At 23.0% G+C, this 14,554-nt stretch overlaps 6 protein-coding genes and 2 pseudogenes across 6 annotated transcripts in view; 3 read left to right on the forward strand and 5 right to left on the reverse strand.

The window, feature by feature from the left end:
• Positions 1–140: 140 nt before the first annotated feature.
• Positions 141–1,526, reverse strand: DDB_G0292532 (annotated as a pseudogene; the record flags this gene model as incomplete).
• Positions 1,527–2,255: 729 nt separating this feature from the next.
• Positions 2,256–3,285, forward strand: DDB_G0292438 (hypothetical protein; the record flags this gene model as incomplete). The annotated part of the gene is made up of 2 exons (XM_629613.1): positions 2,256–2,373; positions 2,588–3,285. The coding sequence occupies 2 exons, from the start codon at positions 2,256–2,258 to the stop codon at positions 3,283–3,285; spliced, it is 816 nt and encodes a 271-aa protein (XP_629615.1).
• A 35-nt stretch (positions 3,286–3,320) lies between these two features.
• DDB_G0292440 (carbohydrate/purine kinase domain-containing protein) lies at positions 3,321–4,388 on the reverse strand (the record flags this gene model as incomplete). The annotated part of the gene is made up of 1 exon (XM_629614.1): positions 3,321–4,388. One exon carries the CDS (start codon positions 4,386–4,388, stop codon positions 3,321–3,323), a length of 1,068 nt encoding a protein of 355 aa, XP_629616.1.
• Positions 4,389–4,798: 410 nt separating this feature from the next.
• On the forward strand, positions 4,799–5,075 carry DDB_G0292534 (hypothetical protein; the record flags this gene model as incomplete). The annotated part of the gene is made up of 2 exons (XM_629615.1): positions 4,799–4,842; positions 4,940–5,075. The coding sequence occupies 2 exons, from the start codon at positions 4,799–4,801 to the stop codon at positions 5,073–5,075; spliced, it is 180 nt and encodes a 59-aa protein (XP_629617.1).
• A 57-nt stretch (positions 5,076–5,132) lies between these two features.
• DDB_G0292536 lies at positions 5,133–5,543 on the reverse strand (annotated as a pseudogene; the record flags this gene model as incomplete).
• A 1,423-nt stretch (positions 5,544–6,966) lies between these two features.
• gtpbp1 (GTP-binding protein 1) lies at positions 6,967–9,000 on the forward strand (the record flags this gene model as incomplete). Its single annotated transcript, XM_629617.1, has 1 exon — positions 6,967–9,000. One exon carries the CDS (start codon positions 6,967–6,969, stop codon positions 8,998–9,000), a length of 2,034 nt encoding a protein of 677 aa, XP_629619.1.
• Positions 9,001–9,825: 825 nt separating this feature from the next.
• On the reverse strand, positions 9,826–12,637 carry DDB_G0292442 (NAD+ kinase family protein; the record flags this gene model as incomplete). The annotated part of the gene is made up of 2 exons (XM_629618.1): positions 9,826–11,016; positions 11,255–12,637. The coding sequence occupies 2 exons, from the start codon at positions 12,635–12,637 to the stop codon at positions 9,826–9,828; spliced, it is 2,574 nt and encodes an 857-aa protein (XP_629620.1).
• Positions 12,638–13,815: 1,178 nt separating this feature from the next.
• Positions 13,816–14,554, reverse strand: part of DDB_G0292550 (CDK family protein kinase) — a gene marked incomplete at both ends in the record, with an annotated part of 4,720 nt that continues 3,981 nt past the window's right edge. Inside the window, one exon of the mRNA XM_629619.1 lies at positions 13,816–14,554. This exon is cut by the window's right edge and continues 2,691 nt beyond it. Coding sequence (XP_629621.1) covers positions 13,816–14,554 — 739 coding nt within the window.

Consider the following 14,554-nt stretch of genomic DNA (forward strand, 5'->3'; position numbering starts at 1 on the left):
ATATTGGTTGAAACAAACTAACCAATATAAAAAAAAATAAGAACAAATCAGATAAAATTTTATTTTTACTTTTTTTTTATTTTCTATTTTTATGAGATATCTTTTCCAACCAAAGATATTTTTATTGCTATTACATTTACCTTTAAGGTTATTAGTCTCTCCAAAATTCTTTCTTATAGTGTATAAATCATATTGAACCAAAGATGAATCATAAGAGTGATCTACATTTGCTTCATTTGGTGGTAGAGTTACTGATGGTCTTTGATTTATATGCCAACCTCTTAAAAAGTTAATTTTAATTGGTGGTTGTAATGACATTGAATAAGTAACACGAAATTCTGTTTCTCCAAAGAATATAATATCTTTAAATATTACTTTATTCCAAATACTATTTGATACTTTATCATTTAGATTTGATTGTTCATTTCCATTATAGATACCTAATAATTTATCACTATTTAAAGATGCAATCGATGATCTTGATTGTAATGGAATAATGTGAATTGAACCTCCTTTAAATCTACCTTCAAATATATTTGATTCATAGAATGAATACTGTGAAGTTGAAATAATACCACTATTAATATAATCTATATTATCTGGATATTGTACTCTTGGCCCAACAGTACTGGTGTTTGAATAAAATGAAATGAATGCATTATAATTAATGTTGAATTGTTCAGTACCATATAATAATGAAATACCACTCATACTTAATCTATCTGATTATTCTTTTAATACGAATGAATTACCAATGACATTACCAAATGAACGAATTGCTCCAATGAATGATCTTGGTGTTAAACTTTGTTGTCGAGTTCCTGAATGAATTGCTGCTAAAAAACAATTATTTTCAATATTTACAGATTTTTTATTATGGTATAAAGTTATTGGATATCTATTTGGAATATTATTACTTTCATCCAATGGTGATGATGTTGTATGTCCAAAATCATAGAATACTGAATTTTTAATATCAACAGTTGATGAACCAGTGAAAACCATTGAACATTTACCAATACCCTGGATCCATACATTTTTATTATAAGGATTTATTAATATAAAACCAGTATCAGTACCTAAGGTTAAATCATAGGAATATTTATCAGTATTAGTTTCCTTCAACATATCTGTGTAATAATTGTGCAACTTGTATTGTTCAGTACCATATACATCTTTTGAACCACCAAGTTTAATAATTGGCATTCTATCATTTGAGAATGGAAAGCTTCTAATGAATGTTGTTCTATTTGTTGTATCATAACCAGTCCATGTTGAACTTGAATCGAAACCTCTAATTGTAATATTACCATATATTGAAAGTATTGATGGAATATTTGTTAAGGTAACTTTAGCAGCCTTTACACGATTTTTATCTAAACTGTAAAATTTATCACCAGTGTAATTTAAATTTGTACTTGTTGGATAATAATTAATATTATATGATTCACTACCAAATTGGTCATAGACAATATTATTTATATTAACATCATATAATTGTCCACTTGAAACTTGTGAATTACAATCTATTAATTATAATAAAAAACAAATTTAAATTAGTTAATAAGTGGTGGGTTTATTCTTTTAATTTCTATAATTTTATTATTTCAAAACAAACATTTAAATAATATTGAAAGATTTAAAAGAAATATTAAAATAACTTTTCATTGTTTATTTTATTTTTTTATTTTTTTTTTTGAAGAAAATAAAAAGAAATAAATTTTTTCATTTTTATACTATTAATTTTTTTAGTTGATTTTTAGTAAGAGAAAAACATATGTATAATGATGGAATGGTGTGATATTTTTCATTACAAAAAATAATGCTTAAATCAGGAAAAAAAAAAATATCTTACTTTCAAGCTTAAAAATTTTGAACACAGTGGATTGATAAAAAATGCTTCTTTAAAGTTGGAATATGAAAAATAAAAGGCAGAAAATCTGGAAATTTAAGATAAAAAAAAAAAACTAAAATTAAAAAAGATCTTTTTTCAACCAGACTTATTAAATTTTTAATTTTTTTTTTATTTTAGTTTTATTTTTATATTTTTCATTGTCATTTTTATTTTTATTTTTATTTTATTTTTATTTTTATTTTTCTTTTTTCTTTTTGTTTCTATTAAAAAATAAAATTATAAAATTTAGTTTTTGAATTTTTTTTTTTTTTTTAACTTATACCTTTTCACTAAAAATTTTTTATTTTTATTTTTTTTTTTTTTCATTTTCAAAAGATATCAATTCTCAAAAAAAATTAAAATGGACCCTTTAGCCAATATTAAAAATGAAATAAATTTAATGAATCATAGAATTTCATCATTCGCTACTTATGTAAATTATCAATTGTTAGAATTTAAACAGAGCATGTCAAATATTGGTGTGTAGTAAATAATAATTCAATTCTCAAGATTTTTTTTTTTTTTTTTTTTTTTTTAATTCCAAATCTTCACAATCATTGATTCTAACCTTTTTTTTTTTTTTTTTATTTTTTTTTTTTTTAATTTTTTCTGCAAATCAATGAAAATGATAATTTCACTCAATGATTGATTAAAATAAATAATGTAAACAAAAAAATATATTTATTTTTTTAGAATTAATGTTACAAGAAAATATTGAATCAAAAAAAAAAACAAAAACAGATACAGAACCAAATTCACCAACAAAACCACTTTCAACATCAATTCCAACTACAACAACAGCAGCAACTAGTCAATCAATCACTTCAACAAGTTTATCATCCTCCTCATCATTATCAAATCAAATTGCACAACCACCAATAATAAATGGACAGGTATTAAATTCTTCAATTTTAACTCCAACATCAAGAAAAAAACTTTCATTAGTTGACATAGATAAAAACAATTATAATAACTATAATAATAATAATAATAATAATAATAATAATAATAATAATAATAATAATAATAATAATAATAATAATAATAATAATAATAATAATAATAATAATGTAACAACAACAGATAAAAAAGAAGGAGAAAAGAATGAAAATGAAAATGAAAATGAAAATGAAAATGAAAATGAAAATGAAAATGAAAATGATATAATAGAAGAAGATAAAATAATAGAAAAAATGGATGAAGAATTAGAAAATGAACAAGTAGAACCAGTAGAACAAGTAAAACCAAAAACTCAAGGAGGTAGAAAAAAAGTATCTAAATTAACATTAGATTTTGGTATTGGTAAAAGACCAGTTAGAACTAAAACATTAACACAATTAGGAATTGCGTTGGAAAAAGAAGATACTCCAAAAAAGAGACAAAGAAAATAAAAAAAATAAAAATAAATAAAATAACAATAAAATAATTATAAAAACATTTGATTTTTATTATTTAATTTTAAAAATTGATTAATTGAATTTAAAGTTGGAGTTGAAGAACAACCACCAATTGATAAACAATTTAAAGCACCACATGCAGAGGCAAACTCTAATGAATCTGATAATGATTGATTTTTATGAACTAAACTAAAGATTAAACCAGCCCTAAACGAATCACCAGCACCAGTGGTATCGACAACTTTATCCGACGGTATAGCAGATGGCGTGAACCAGTAAGGTTCAATCCACTCATTATTCCAAGTGCCACCAATACCAAAACCATTTTTAGAATCTGTTAAAATAAATAAAAACTTTTTAAATATACCATTATCTTTTTGAAACCATTGATTCATAATATTGAAAAATTCTTTAATCGGACCGTCTTTATTACCGAAATGGTCTGAACTACTCTGAAATATTAAATTTGAAGTATGTTCTATTGATGTGTTTTCCAATGAAAGTTCATCAACCACTGTATCTAATTCCTGATCCATTATATATAAATTTGTATTGGTGATGATTGATTTCTTTATGACCTCCCTATTTATTAATGGATAGTTTGCGTCTAATGAAATCCAATGATTCGGTCCAAATTGTAAATCAACATTCAATATTTTCTCTTTTATCTCTTTACATTGAACCATATATTGATCAATCTCTGGAAACCCAATTCCAAACATTGTTCTCTCTTTTTTATTACAAACGTAAATATCTGTTATTGGAGTATATTTTAAATAATTATTTTCATTGTTGTTGTTGATTTCTTGGATTTGTGTAAAGATTACATTTTTATCACTAGTTTTACCTGTTGATTGATTTAATTTGTTTATAATGAATTTACCATTTAAATCATCTACTAAAGGTGGTACGATCAATTTTATTGATTCTTGACCTTTTTCTACCCATTCATTTATACATACAAATGTATTTGATGCTTCACCACCTAATAAAATTTGTTCGCTAATAACTGGAGTATAGGTACCTAATGATTTTGGAAATTCTTCTATCTTTCTAACTTTATCAATACAAACTGTTCCAAATATTTGAATCGTCATTTATTTATTTTATTTTTTAAAAACTTTGATCTTCGTGATCTTAGAGATTAAAATTAAATTAAATTTAATTAAATAAAATAAATGAAAAAAAAAAAAAAAATTAAATTAAATAAAATAAAAATAATATTTATTTTAAAAAAATTAAAAATAAAAAAAAAAAAAAAAAAAAATAAAAAAAAATAAAAAAAAAATAAATAATTGTCAAGAATGGGCAAAAATTTTTTTTTTTTTTTTTATTTATAATTTATTTATTATGGGAAATAATTATTGTGCATTATTATTATTTTTTTATTTTTTATTTTGAAAAAATTAAAAAAACACAAAAAAACAGAAAATTGATTTGACATATTATTATTATAAATGTTTGTTAAAAATATAATTAGGAAAATTAAATACAAATTAAATAAAATATGAGTTCAATTGACTACTTGGTAAACAATTGTGATTATAAAGTGTTTAAAATTTCAAATATTATATATATATTTTTTTTTTAAAGAATCAATCCAAAACATTAGTTCAATCAAATCAAGAGATAATAAATCTTTAATTAGCTCTGCATTTTCATTAAATGATGGCCAAAGATCAAACTCCATCCAACCAGTTTCCCAAAATGACCAAGAAATGTGTTATTTGGGAGATATTGATTATGGATGTACAATCATCTATCCAAATGGAAAAAAACATTAATAAATTACTCGATTTTATTTTATTATAAATTAATAAAATTGCTCAATTTCTTGTTTTTTAATACAATTTCTGAAATATTAAATTTGAAGTATGCTCTATTGATGTGTTTTCCAATGAAAGTTCATCAACTTCTGTATCTAATTCCTGATCCATTATATATAAATTTGTACTGGTGATAATTGATTTCTTTATGACCTCTTTATTTATTGATGGATAGTATGCCTCTAATGAAACCCAATGATTTGTTCCAAATATCTGTTATTGGAGTATATTTTAAATAATTATTTCATTGTTGCTGTTGTTGATTATTTCTTGGATTTGTGTAAAGATTACTTTTTTTTCACCAGTTTTGTCTGTTGATTGATTTAATTTGTTTATAATGAATTTACCATTTAAATCATTTACAAGTGGTATGATCAATTTTATTGATTCTTGACCTTTTCTACCCAGATAGATATTAAAAAAAAAAAGAAATTTTACAAACAAATTCCTACTTTTTTTATATTAAAAAAAAAATGAATTCATTTTAAAGCATTTCATAATATTTTTTTTTTCTTATTTTTTTTTCAAATTAATTATCATAAAATTAAACCTAAATTTTTATTAAAAGTATTAATTTTTTTTTCTTTACTAATTTTTAAGTTCTTTTTATTAATTTAAAATTTATTTGCATTTTTTTTTTTTTTTATAAAAAAAATAATAATAATTTTATAAAATAAAATAAAATATTATAAAATAAAATAAAATATAATAAAATAAAATAAAATAAATTAATAAATAAAATAAGATGGCTTTTTTTAAAAATTTTTTTAATTTTTTTTAGATAATCCCATTTGAATAAAATTTATTATTATGTCTGTTTTCTTTGAAATATTTATTTCAAATTGAACATTTGGTATTAAATTATTTAATTCTCTTTTTTTTGATAATTCTCTATATTCATAATTTTATTTTCAATTATTCAATATTCCAATCCAAAAATTAAATAAGATATTAAAAAAAAAAAATAAAAATAAAAATATGAAAAATAAAAAAATAATAAAAAAAAAATAAAAAAGGAAAGTTAGTCAGTTTTTTTTGTTATCAAAAAAAAAAAAAATGAAAAAAAAAGTAATAAAAATAAAAATAATAAAAATAATTATAAAGATTAATAAAGAAAAGAGCATCATCACTTTTGTTAATTAAATACCACTGATTTTTCTCTCATTTTTTATTTTTTTCCCTTTTTTTTTCATTTTTTTTTTTTTTCCTGAAGTTTCTTTTAAATTTTATTATTATTTTCTCAAAAAAAAAAAAAAAAAAAAAAAAAATAAAAAATTAAAAAAAATATTTTTTATTTTTTTATTTTTTTTTTTTATTCTTTCAGTACAAAAATAATTTATATATATCTATTATAGTCCATATTTTCCTTTTTAATAAAAATAACTTAAGTCTTTTTAATTATTATTTTTTATTTTCATTTATTTTATTCCATAATTTTCTTTAAATTTTTTTTTTTGTTTATTTTTTTAATTAAAAATTTAATTTAATTTTTTTTTTTTAAAAAAAAAATATTATTTTAATTAAAAAAAATATTATTTTAATTATAAAAAAACAAAAAAATTTTTTTTTTGTGTTTAAATGAAAAAACCTCAATCAGAGTTTCAATATTATTTCAAATAGCATTTATTTTATTAAATTTTTATATATATATATTTATATTACAAATAATCAATAAAAAATCAAGATTAAGGAATTAAAGAAAAAATTAAGTAAAAAAAAAAAATAAATAAATAAAAAAAAAAAAAAAAAAAGATATATCTTTGGTTTATCTTTTTTTTTTTTTTTTTTTTTTTTTTTTTTTTAATATTTTTTTTTTAAAATAAATCTTTTTTTCCTATAATTTTAAATAATGGATTATAAAGTTAAACAACAAAAACAACAAACAACAACAACAACAACATCTAAAAATATGGTAAATCATAAAGAACAACAACCAGATAATTTGGTTAAATCAATTACAAAATCAACAGAAGAATTAACAATTCAAGAGAATATTTTATCAACATCAACTAGTGGACAATCAACAACAACAACAACAATAATTCAACCAGTAACAACAACAACAACAACAACTACCACTACTACCACTACAACATCAACTTCAAGTAGTGTTTTAATTGAAAATGAAAATGGTAGTAGTGTTGTAATTGAACATTTAAAACCAGAAGTAGAATATGGTAATATTGAATATAAATTACAATTAATTAGTCCAACACCTGATAGATTGGAGCATTTAACTTCACAGATGAAATGGAGGATTGGTGAAGGAGCAGGTGAGTGTCTCTATGAATTGGGTGTAAGTGATGATGGTACAGCAGTTGGTCTATCGGATGAAGATATGACATTATCTTTGGAAACATTGAATAAGATGGCAAAGAAATTGAATGCTGATTTAACTGTAATTAGAGAGAGACCAGGTTTAAGTGGTGGTAAAGTAGTAGAGGCATTAATTAGGAAGTATGCATCGACAGAGGATTTTTCAGAGATTCGTGTCGTATGTTGTGGTAATGTAGATGCAGGTAAATCAACATTATTGGGTGTATTGAAATGTGGTGTTTTAGATGATGGTAGAGGTAAGGCACGTCTCAATGTATTTCGTCATCGTCATGAAGTAGAGAGTGGAAGAACCAGTTCAATCTCTCAAGAGATTGTTGGATTCGATAGTAAGGGTAAAATTGTAAACTATAATACCCTCCACTCTTCCCTCTCTCCAAGTGAAATTTGTGAAAGCTCTTCAAAGATCATCACCTTTGTAGATTTAGCAGGTCATGAAAAATACTTAAAAACAACATTGTTTGGTATGACATCAAGTTCACCAGATTATTGTATGATTGCTGTTGGTGCAAATACAATGGGTGCCACTGGTATGTGCAAAGAGCATTTGGGTATCGCGTTATCTTTACATATTCCAGTGTATATTGTTATCACAAAGATCGATAGAGCACCTGAAAATGTATTGGCAGCAACAATGACCGATATTAAAAAGATTTTACGTGGACCAGGTGCAAGAAAGTTACCAGTAGTCATTAAAAATCAAGATGATGTCGTTGTAGCAGCCAGAAACTTTGTATCGGATCGTGTCGTACCAATCTTCACCGTCTCAAATGTAACCGGTGAGAATTTAGATCTCTTAAGAATGTTTTTAAATCTTTTACCAGCTCGTAAGGAATGGGAATCTTTAGCTTTGAAACCGGCACAACTCGATATCGATTCAACTTGGAATGTTAGTGGTGTTGGTACAGTCGTTAGTGGTACAGTTATGAAAGGTGTCATTACAGCTGGTGAAACTTTATTGATTGGTCCAGATGATAGTGGTAATTTCATACAAACTCAAGTAAAATCAATTCACACCAAACGTTTACCCGTTAAACATGTTAAAGCTGGTCAAACCGCTAGTTTAGCTTTGAAAAGGATTAAAAAGGAACAGATTAGAAAAGGTATGGTCATCATTCATCCGTCTGCTAAACCAGTGGCAACTCGTGAATTTGTCGCAGAGGTTTTAATCTTGTTTCATAGTACTACCATCAGTAAAAACTATGAAAGTGTCATCCATTGTCTTAGCACAACCCAAAGTGCACGTTTGATTGAGATGGACAAAGAAGTTCTTCGTACTGGTGATCGTGCTAGAGTTAAATTCAGGTACTTGCATCGTCCACAATTTTTAACTGTTGGTAGTAAATTTGTAATTCGTGAAGGTCGTTCAAAAGGTATTGGTCGTATTATTGAATTATGTCCGTTTGTTGTGGAACCAATCGTTCATAAAATTTCAAATGCACACGGTCACTCGAATGCCCATTTAACTAACGTTGCCAATGGTGGTGCCATAAAAAAACAAACTGTCACCAGAGCTCAGAGATTAAAAATTAAAACCTCTGATGGCTAAAAAAAAAAAAAACCCTCACCCTTCCTAAACCTTGCTCTACCAACATCCCAAAATCTTTCCTTTAACCACTTATTTAAAAACTAATCTCCTTTTATATACAATGTACATTTTAAATACTCTTTAACAATAATAATTATAATAATAATAATAATATTAAAATAATAATGATATTAAAATAATAATATTAAAATAATTATAGTAATAATAATAAAAATAATAATAATAATAATAAAAATAATAAAATAATAATAATAATAATATATCAGCAAACAATTCCAATAGAACCAATAAATTAATGTTTAACTTGTAATATAAAATATCCTTACCTTTGAATCTTCTATTTTTTTTTTTTTTTTTATGGGTCATTATTTGTTTACATTAATTATTAAAAATAGATTATTTCTAAATATTTATTTTGATTTATTTTTTTTAGTTATTATGTTTTTCCAAAAAAAAATTTTTTAAAAAAAGGATAAAGTAAATTAAATTGATGTAATAATTGGATTGTTTTTATTTTTCGTTTGGAAGATTTAATTTTAATAATATTATATTTAAGAGATAATTATGGACAAAATTATAAATAATATAATATAATATATAATATATAATATCATTTTAAATAAGGTTAAAAGAACACAAATTTATACATTATTATTTTAATAATTTCCAAAAAAAAAAAAAAAAAAAATCCTTAAACCAAAAAAGAAAATAAAGTTTTAAAATTAAAAAATAAAAAACCTATCGATTGATAACCAAAATATGGATAATTATCCAGAAAATTGGTTTTAAAGATTTTTTTTTTTTAAAAAATTTATTTTTAAAGGTTTAATGAGGCGAGGTTGAATTTTGAGAAGAGGTTGATAAATTTAAAGGACTACTATTATTTGAATTTTCACCACTACTTCCACTTGAGATACTACCACCATGTGGGGCAGTAAAAGATTTTTGAACTTGTCTTAGATTCCAATTTAAATTTTGAGCCAATTTTTCAAACCATTCATTACTTTCATCAGTTTTGCAAACGACAGGTACAGCCCATCTAGAGGTTTTGATGATAACATAATCACCTCTCTTTAGTTCTTGTCTATTTTTACCATCAAAAGAAGCCCAAACCGGACACCTACTTGTTTCAGGAACACGTATGATCAATTCCGAAGTTGAGGGTAATATGACTGGTCTAAACGATAGAGTATGAGGGCAAATGGGAGTAATTAATATTGCAGGTATAGTTGGATGAACCAAAGAGCCACCAGCACTTAGAGAATATGCAGTTGAACCTGTTGAAGTTGCAATGATTAAACCATCGGCTTGAACGATCGTTATTAATTTACCATCACAACAACATTCTAAATTTGATAGATATGGATTTGTACCTCTATCGATTGTAACTTCATTTAAAACTTGATATCTATGTCTATTGATATTACTACCTATATTAATTAAACCACTAGAGGCACTACCGCCACTTGGTGTATTATTTGCATTTGTTGAATCAGATGATGTTGGATTCATAGGTTTGGTTGTAGTAGTTGTAGTTGAAGTTGAAGTTGGTGTTGATGTAGTGGTGGTGGTAACATTACCATCAGAAGTTACAACTGTACAAGATAATCTTAACCGATAAGAAACAAAACATTTACCATCAATCACTGATTGAATATACTCTTTATGATGTGAATAATCAAATGCTGTTAAAAATCCTAATGAACCTAAACTAAATGATAATATTGGTGGAATATAAGTTTTAAACAATGATGATGTATGTAAAATTGTACCATCACCACCCATTGAAATAATGAAATCAATTGAATAAGGATCAGCAGTACTTGATAATACTTCGATGGTTGGGTCATCATTAATTAATGGATATTCATCATTACTATCACTCTCTTTCATAACTTTTATTCCAATATCTTTTAACCAACCAACTAAACCTGGTATTAATTCATTAATTGTTTCATCATTATATTTCTTTATAATTAATACTTTTTTTGGTTTAACTCTCCATTTTAATTGTAACTAATAGTTTTTGAATAAAAATAATAAAAAATAAAAAAAAAGATTAGAAACAACAATAAATAATAATAATAATAATAATAATAATAATAATAATAATAATAATAATAATAATAATAATAATAATAATAATAATAATAATAATAATAATAATAATAATAATAATAATAATAATAATAATAATAATAATAATAATAATAATAATAATAATAATAATATATAAAGATATGATTATACTTACAACTTGAGGTAAAATACATTTCTTTTTCTTTAATTTTTTAATACAGGATTCAATTGGAGAAGAAATTTGATTTGGATGTTCTTCATGCATGAAATCATCTAAAGATTTACTAATTGAATTTTTCTGTGGTTTATTTAAATTTGTTGATTTTAATAAATTACTACTACTTTCTAAACTATTCATTGATAAGGGTGTATTTGGTGTCTCTGCTGATGATGGTGTTGTTGTTGTTGCTGTTGTTGTTGTTGTTGTATCTGCTAATTGTGGATTAAGTTCTAATGCTTTTAATGATGGTTCATCCTCTAATAATAGTTGAATTGGTGGTTGTTGTTGTGCTTGTTGAGGATGTTTATTACTATTATTATTACCTCTATTATATCGAAAACCTTTATTTAATAAATCACTATTTTTATTTTCTTGTTTTAATAAATTTGAATAACCATCATCATGTGATGAGAAATTACTTTTTTTGTTGTTATTTGAGGCCTTGTTATTATTACTAATAATATTATTATTGTCTTCTTCTTCTATCTCATTTTCATCCATAACTTTATTTGGTAAATCACAACTTGAATAATAGGTTGAGACGTAATAAAATTGATTCTTTTTTGATTTCTTTTTTCCTGTTGTAAAATTTAATGGTGATAAAAATGAATTCGATACTGGTGATATTGGTATTGGTTCTTCGTCGTCAGATGATGAAGATGATGATGTTGATACTATTCTCTTTGTTGGTTCTGTTGTTGTATTATTATTATTATTAAGTGTTACCTTTAAGTTTGGTTTATTATTAGTTATATTATTATTTTGGTAATTATTGCTCTCTTCTTGAATTGCTGGTAATGGAATTAACTCTTTTTTTGAATACAATGATAAAGGACTTGAATTATTATTATTATTATTATTATTATTATTATTATTATTATTATTATTATTATTATTATTATTATTATTATTATTATTATTATTATTACTATTATTATTATTATTATTATTACTTATAATATCACCTTTTATTTCATTTTTAATTAGTTTATTTTTTTTTTCACTATTATAATTATTTTTATTTAAATTATTGTTTGTGTTATTGTCAAAATTATTATTGGTGCTGTCTGTAATTGTGCCACTATTAATGTCACTATTTTTATTAAATGTTTGAGTTTTCATACATAAATTATTGTCGGTATTACTATCATTACTACTATTATTACTACTATTATTATTAATATTATTATTATTATTATTATTATTATTATTATTATTATTATTTATTGCATTTGCTTTTTTTTGTGTTATTAAAATATACAATAATGTTGAAACCAATAAAAAAAAAGTCAAATAATGAGATATAAGATTATCTGGAATAGAAATTGTAATCTCCATTTTATTTGTATAGTTGGTGGTGGTGGCGGCGGTGGTGGTGGTGTGGTTTTTAATATTACGTTATATACGTATATTTTTTAATTTTTATTTATTAAATGATTATTGTATTATTTTTAATTATTTTTTTTGTTTATTTTTTAAAATACTTATGTATTACTACATGCAGTGTTAATTTCTTTTGAAAATTATAATTAATTAAAAAAAAAAAAACAAAAAAAAAAAAAAACTGGTGGAATGGTGATTAATAATAATAGGGTGTATTGTGTGGGGGTGAAACTTTTTTTTTTTTAATTATTTTTAAAATTATTTAAATATTATTTTGTTTGTATTATTGTTTTGTTTTGTTTATTTTTGTTTTGTTTTTCTTTTATTAACTTTTATTTGTTTTGTTTGTTTTGTTTTGTTTTTCTTTTATTATCTTTTATTAGTTTTGTTTTTTTTTGTTTTTTTTTGTTTTTTATGTGAAAAAAAAAAAAAAAAATTATTCTGTTTGTTTATATGTGAAAATTGATGTTTTATAATTGTGGTATATTATTATCTGATATGAAAAGTTTTAAATTCCAAAAGAAGATCTTAAATTAATCTCATTGGTGTTTATAATTGTTTTAAAACTCTCTATTGAATAATGATATTTTTTACAATTTTTTTTTTTTTTTTTTTAAAAAAATTACTTTATTATTTATTTGTTTGTTTCCTATTATTATATATAATTGAAAAATAAAATAATATGAGTTAAAAAAAAAAAAAAAATTTGTAAATAAATAAAAAATAAATAAAAAAAAATTAAAATAATAGTGAGGTGGAATATAAAATTAAATCATTATAAAAGTTCTTTGGGAATCGGTGTGAAAAAAAAAAAAGAAAAAAAGAAAAAAATAAAAAAAAAATTCAAAGTTTTTTAAACATTTTGACTCTTGAGAAAATATCTGAAAAAAAAAAAAAATAATTAAAAAAAAATAAAAATAAAAAAAATCTGATCCAATCAAAAATATTTCAAATAAAAAAGGAAAGAATCCAAGTATTTAACTTTTATTTATTTAATTATTTGAAAAAAAAAAAATAATGTAAAAAAAAAAAAAATTAAAAAAATAAAAACAATATAATTGTACAAATAAAAAAAAAAAAAAAGAAAAAGAATAAAAATAATTTTATATACATAATCTACAAAAAAAAAAGATTTAATCCAAAACTATTGGATTTTCAACTGACAGGCCATCATTATTTTCAATTTTTTGAGTTTGAGACTGTTGTTGAGTTTGAGACTGTTGTTGAATTTGATGCTGTTGTTGAGTTTGAGACTGTTGTGATGATGATGCCGATGGTAATGGAGATGATTTGATATTCTTTTTTTTCTTTTGGTTGGCTAATAATTGCTCTTCATTATCATCAACATATCTTTTTAAACCAAAACTGTTATTGTTATTGTTGTTGCTGTTGTTGTTGTTGTTGCTGTTGCTGTTGTTGTTGTTGCTGTTGCTGTTGTTGTTGCTGTTGTTGTTGTTATCATTGTTGATATTGTTGCTATTGTTGTTGTTATTGTTATTGTTGTTGTTGTTGTTGTTGTTGTTGTTGTTGTTGTTGTTGTTGTTTTTGTTGTTGTTGTTGTTGTTGTTGTTTCCTTTGGTATCAATATTCAATTTACTACGATGTCTTGAACTACGACTATTATTGTTAATATCTTGGCTAGCACTATTCAACAATGGAGAGAATTGATTGGAATTAGTAAAAGATAATGATTCTGATGAAAGAAATTCTGATGAGGATGATAAAGATTCCATCGAGGAACTTGAAAAGGATGTTGGTGAATAGTTTGAAAAAGAACTTGAAGAAACTGAAATAGGGGTAAGCGATACTGGCGAGTTATGTGAAGTTTGAGTGCTACTCAAAATATTTGGTCCAAATTGTGTATTATTTTTA

This window comes from Dictyostelium discoideum (genome assembly GCF_000004695.1).
Source record: "Dictyostelium discoideum AX4 chromosome 6 chromosome, whole genome shotgun sequence".
In the NCBI taxonomy this organism is placed as follows: Eukaryota; Evosea; class Eumycetozoa; order Dictyosteliales; family Dictyosteliaceae; genus Dictyostelium; species Dictyostelium discoideum.